General features: G+C 36.1%; 1 protein-coding gene across 1 annotated transcript in view; it reads left to right on the top strand.

The window, feature by feature from the left end:
• Nucleotides 1-4,608, top strand: part of LOC107283311 (macrophage mannose receptor 1-like) — a 44,489-nt gene that overhangs the window by 8,909 nt on the left and 30,972 nt on the right. The window contains exons 6-8 of the mRNA XM_029283184.1: nucleotides 957-1,100; nucleotides 2,447-2,629; nucleotides 2,961-3,118. Of these exons, the coding sequence (XP_029139017.1) occupies nucleotides 957-1,100; nucleotides 2,447-2,629; nucleotides 2,961-3,118 (485 nt within the window). The remainder of the gene's footprint in view (nucleotides 1-956; nucleotides 1,101-2,446; nucleotides 2,630-2,960; nucleotides 3,119-4,608) is intronic.

Raw genomic sequence — 4,608 nt, forward strand, 5'->3', positions numbered from 1 at the left:
TCTTGAGGAGGGGCCGCACCACCGCCTCTTTCAAGGCGGTGGGTAGGGATCCCTCACCCAAAGAGGCATTGACAACTCCCTGGAGCCACCCCCGCGTACCCTCCCGGGCGGCCATAACCAGCCAGGAGGGACACGGGTCCAACAAACAAGTGGTGGCATTCAGTCGCCCCAGCACTCTGTCCATGTCTTCTGGAGTCACTCAGTAGCCATGCTTAGCTGAATGGAGTAATAATCCTCTTGTGTAGGGTTTGTAGGCCTGTGCAAAGAGGCTCCATTCCTCATCATGTGCCACTTGACTCCTGTCACTCATGACAGTTGATAGGGAAGCTGTGCCTTGACTTGAAAAATGGTTCTGCCTCAACACAGATCTGGCTGGCCCCTTTGATCTGATTAAAAGGGTGACTGATTGAAGGTAGGAAGCTACTACAATCCAGTTCATCGAAGGAGAATACCGTTTTGGCTCACTGTCTTGTTCTGAGGGACTGCTCTGAAGCTTTGTTGAAATGGAGCATCCTTTCAAAGCATTACACTGCTCTAATAGTTAGCATTAGAACCAGGGCTTGTTTTCTCATAGAACGCCCAGAACGGAGTTCCGGCATCTTTTTTGGATGGAACCTTGTAGGGTAGGCAAGGCGGGTTGTATGATGTGTGTGAGTTCCGGCACCTTTTTTTTTTTTTTTTTTTTAGAAAAAAAGCACTGATTAGAACAATAGGAAAAGTGGCATATGTCACATGCCACCATTGGTTCCATAACATATGAAATCACACAGTGGCTAATTGGATAGAACATACAATGCCTTGCCCAAATGATAGGTGCACAGCCACAGCCCAGATACATTGTTCTTGAGATACAATTGAAGAACAAGGCAGAAAAATAGTTTTGATTTGTTTACAGATAAAAATGGTATCGTCTTGGACATCAGTGATAGGACAATCTGGCTTACTCTCTCTTACAGGTAGCCCCTCTTTAGAAACAGGAAAAAATTGTGGATTGATGCAGGGTAGGAATGGCAAATGGACAAATAGTCTGTGTGAAAAAAGATGTGGATACATCTGTAAAAGAATGAACTCTTCAATACAGGCGTCTGCACCTTCTTCAGGTAGGTTGTAAACTGGAAATTAAATTAACTGAATAAATATTCTTTCACTGATATGCATGGCACTCATACCCTAAATAACATTTTTGCATTCTTTCCTAGTGATGGTTTTGATTCCAGAATAATCTATTTAGAGTAATGTGAAATAATAGATTTACCTGAGTGGAGAACATGCAGAGATTTCGGTTCTGAATGCACATTATGCAGAAACAATTTTGCTTAGGCCAAAGAGATCCACTCAACGGCAGGAAGCAAGACAGCCTAAACATCCTATGTACACACCTATGCTTATAGCTGGGGGGGGGGGGGAGGAGATGTTGAATTCTCATCATTATTCTGATGATCCAAAATCCTGAGGAAATAGAAAAAAATTGTTTTATTTCAGAAAATTTTAATATGAAATATAGCACACCTCTTAGATGAGTTAAAGCCTCATCCTAAAGTGCAGATAGTCCTAAAGTGCAGATAGTCATTGTCTTTTGATAAGCTACTTAACAATCATTCATAATTAAGACAAACCCAGCACTGGTCCTCTAAGGCAGACATGTCAAACTCGTGATGTCACGTGACGTTGCGAGACGTATCAGGACAGTTTTGCCATTGCCGGCAGTTTGACACCCCTGCTCTGAGGCATCTCTAGCAATTATAAAATGTCATCCCATCGAGGGATGTAACTGTTCATGTAACTGTATTTGGAGGACTTGCCTTTTAAGACCAGTTGCTATGTCCCACAATCATTGAACATGATTTTTGCTGGGTGGGTTTTGCTGAAAGAATGGGTTCTCGCTTATGACTACACATTTGCTTAACTATCTCAGTGATTTGCTTAATGACTGCTGCAAAAAATGTTGTAAAATCAGATTTGTTACGTGGATGCTTATGATTCAACTTATTTCTTGACTCATTGGGTAGTTTAAATTTGCTGCCAATTTTAATTTTAGTTTGCTCTCTGTAAATTTCTATAAAATAAGATGGAAGTTTTGAAGAAAATCAACAATCTGGTACAAAATAGTTATGCGAATTAATACATACTGTAAAAAAGCATTAATAATTTCAGAATAGTTAAGCAGTCACATAGGACATAAAAAGTTGCTATTTTAGTACTTGCCTGATCCATGAAAAGTTAGATTGAAAAAATAGATCTGATTACAACAAATTCTGATGATTCTTCAGAAAAATATCCACATAAAAATAGACAAAATACCCTTATCTTTAAGATGGATTGCTTCAAATCTGCTTCTATTAAATTCTATTTATTGAATTAACTATATCATAATATGAGATCAGGATTTTCCTCCTACCTCCACTTTGAATTCTTGATGGTTTGTATATAATTACTGTCTTTTTAGATGATCTGAAGCCAGTTAAATGTCCAGATGGCTGGGTTGGATATGCAAAGCACTGTTACCATCTGAACAGAGATCGCAAAACGTGGAAAGATGCCTCAGTCTCCTGCCAAAAGGATGGTGGACATTTACTAAGTATACATGACATTGAGGAATACAGTTTTGTTTTTTCCCAACTTGGCTACAGTAAGTATATTTAGAAGGTTTATTTCCTGTTTCCTATATTCTGTGGGTACATGGATGCCAGGAAAAGAAAGGAATAGCTGCTCAAGCTGTCATCACAAGAAAAAAAGAGAGTATTTATTTAGGCCTTGTGTGGTTTAAATGACACTACAACTGCTGTATACATCCATGGCAGATTAGCACAGACATTTGCCAAGCAATTTTTTCACACATAGACTCACTTAATTCCAACCAACATAGCACAGAGTGCTGTGGGCTCTGGGATTATATACAACCTCTGGACTTCATTCATTACATTTGAGAGCAAATGAATAAAATGAATTTGTCTTTTTAGAACCAACAGATAATTTGTGGATAGGCCTAAATGACAAGAAGACGACTTCATATTTTGAATGGAGTGATGGTACTACAGTGAGATTCATCAAATGGCAGAAAGGAGAACCCACCCTTATAAGCGATGTGCAAGAAGACTGTGTCATCATGAGTGGGGAGGTAACAATAAGAATCCTTAATTGTCTAGTGGAGATTTTTTTCCTTTTCAGTTCTCTCTGTGGTGAAATTTCTGTCTACAGATGTTTGATGCAACCTATTCTTCCATAACATAATTTATTCCATAGATCAAAGTTTCTTAAATTTCTTCTTCTCATGACCCCTTTCCACTTTTAAAATTATAGACAACCCCAAAAGAATTTTTGTTTATATGAATAACTGATATTTATCGTATTAAAAAAGAAATTGGCATATGAAAAATTAAAACTGACATATTTACTGCTGCTATCACTTCTCACAATTGTTTGGATGGGATTTTAATATTGTGTTATTTTTTTCAATGTGGGCTGGAAATAATTCTAATTTCATGGCTCCGGGGTCCTATTACCACACTTTGAGAAACACTGCTTTTGATAATATTCCCATTTTTAGAGCTCCACAAAAAGGGTTAGAGGCTTTTTTATTTGATTAATGGATTAGTGTAGAGTTGTTCCACTCTAATTTATCTGACAATTCTAGGTTAACACCTGATTTAAATTATTACGGATGTGTATATTCTGGAGCTTAGCACAGAATATTGCTTTCAAATATTTTTGTTGTGTTTGTTTTTTTAATGTTAATGTTTGCCTACTGGATTGCTGTTAAGTACTGAGCTAATTTTATTGATTGTAATGATTGCATTTTTTGTTTAACAATATACTTTGGTAACGGCATTGTTATTTCTCAGAGTTAGGAATGAATACTTAAGGATGCTTAACTCTATATAGAAAAGGTGGTCTTTTCTGATTAAGGATATAACTTAATGCTTTGGGGGGACAGGGAAGATAGTAATAAAGTAATTAATTATGTCAAGTAGCACTCATAAACATTATTTTGGGAAAAATCTTCATTTATAAAAGCAATATAAAGCTTACTTCTTGGCTTATTCTACAGTTTTGTAATTAGAGAAGGCTCTGGAAGTTGCTAAACAAACAAACAAACAAACATTCAGCATCCTCATGGACCATGAGATCCTTTAGCTCTCTATTCATATTGCAATATATTGCTACAAAGTAATTAATACTTTGCTTTAAAATGTATATTACATTCAAGACTGGGAATAAACTTTTAATTTATATTGACTGAAGAACAAAAGCTTATTTAGGGATGCTAAATTTAGATTAAGTGTGCTACTGGCTGCTTATGTGATGAAAAGAACCAATGCAATTGTATTTTATATTTATATTATAAATATTTTATAATATTTATGGATTATATTTTGAAATAATTTAATTTTTGTGGGCTAAAAGCTATGTTTATTATTATTATTATTATTATTATAATTTAATTTATATACCGCCCTTCTCCCGCAGGACTCAGGGCGGTGCACAGCGTATTAAAAACAGTACAAATACAAAGCATAAAAATACAAACCCCTGTAAAACCAGATTAAAAAACCGAATATTAGAAGCTGTGTCTCTATTTAAAATTATTTTTAAAATCACCCTAAATAA

The sequence above is a fragment of the Protobothrops mucrosquamatus genome, unplaced genomic scaffold, assembly GCF_001527695.2.
Source record: "Protobothrops mucrosquamatus isolate PMUCROS unplaced genomic scaffold, P.Mucros_1.0 scaffold33, whole genome shotgun sequence".
In the NCBI taxonomy this organism is placed as follows: Eukaryota; Metazoa; Chordata; class Lepidosauria; order Squamata; family Viperidae; genus Protobothrops; species Protobothrops mucrosquamatus.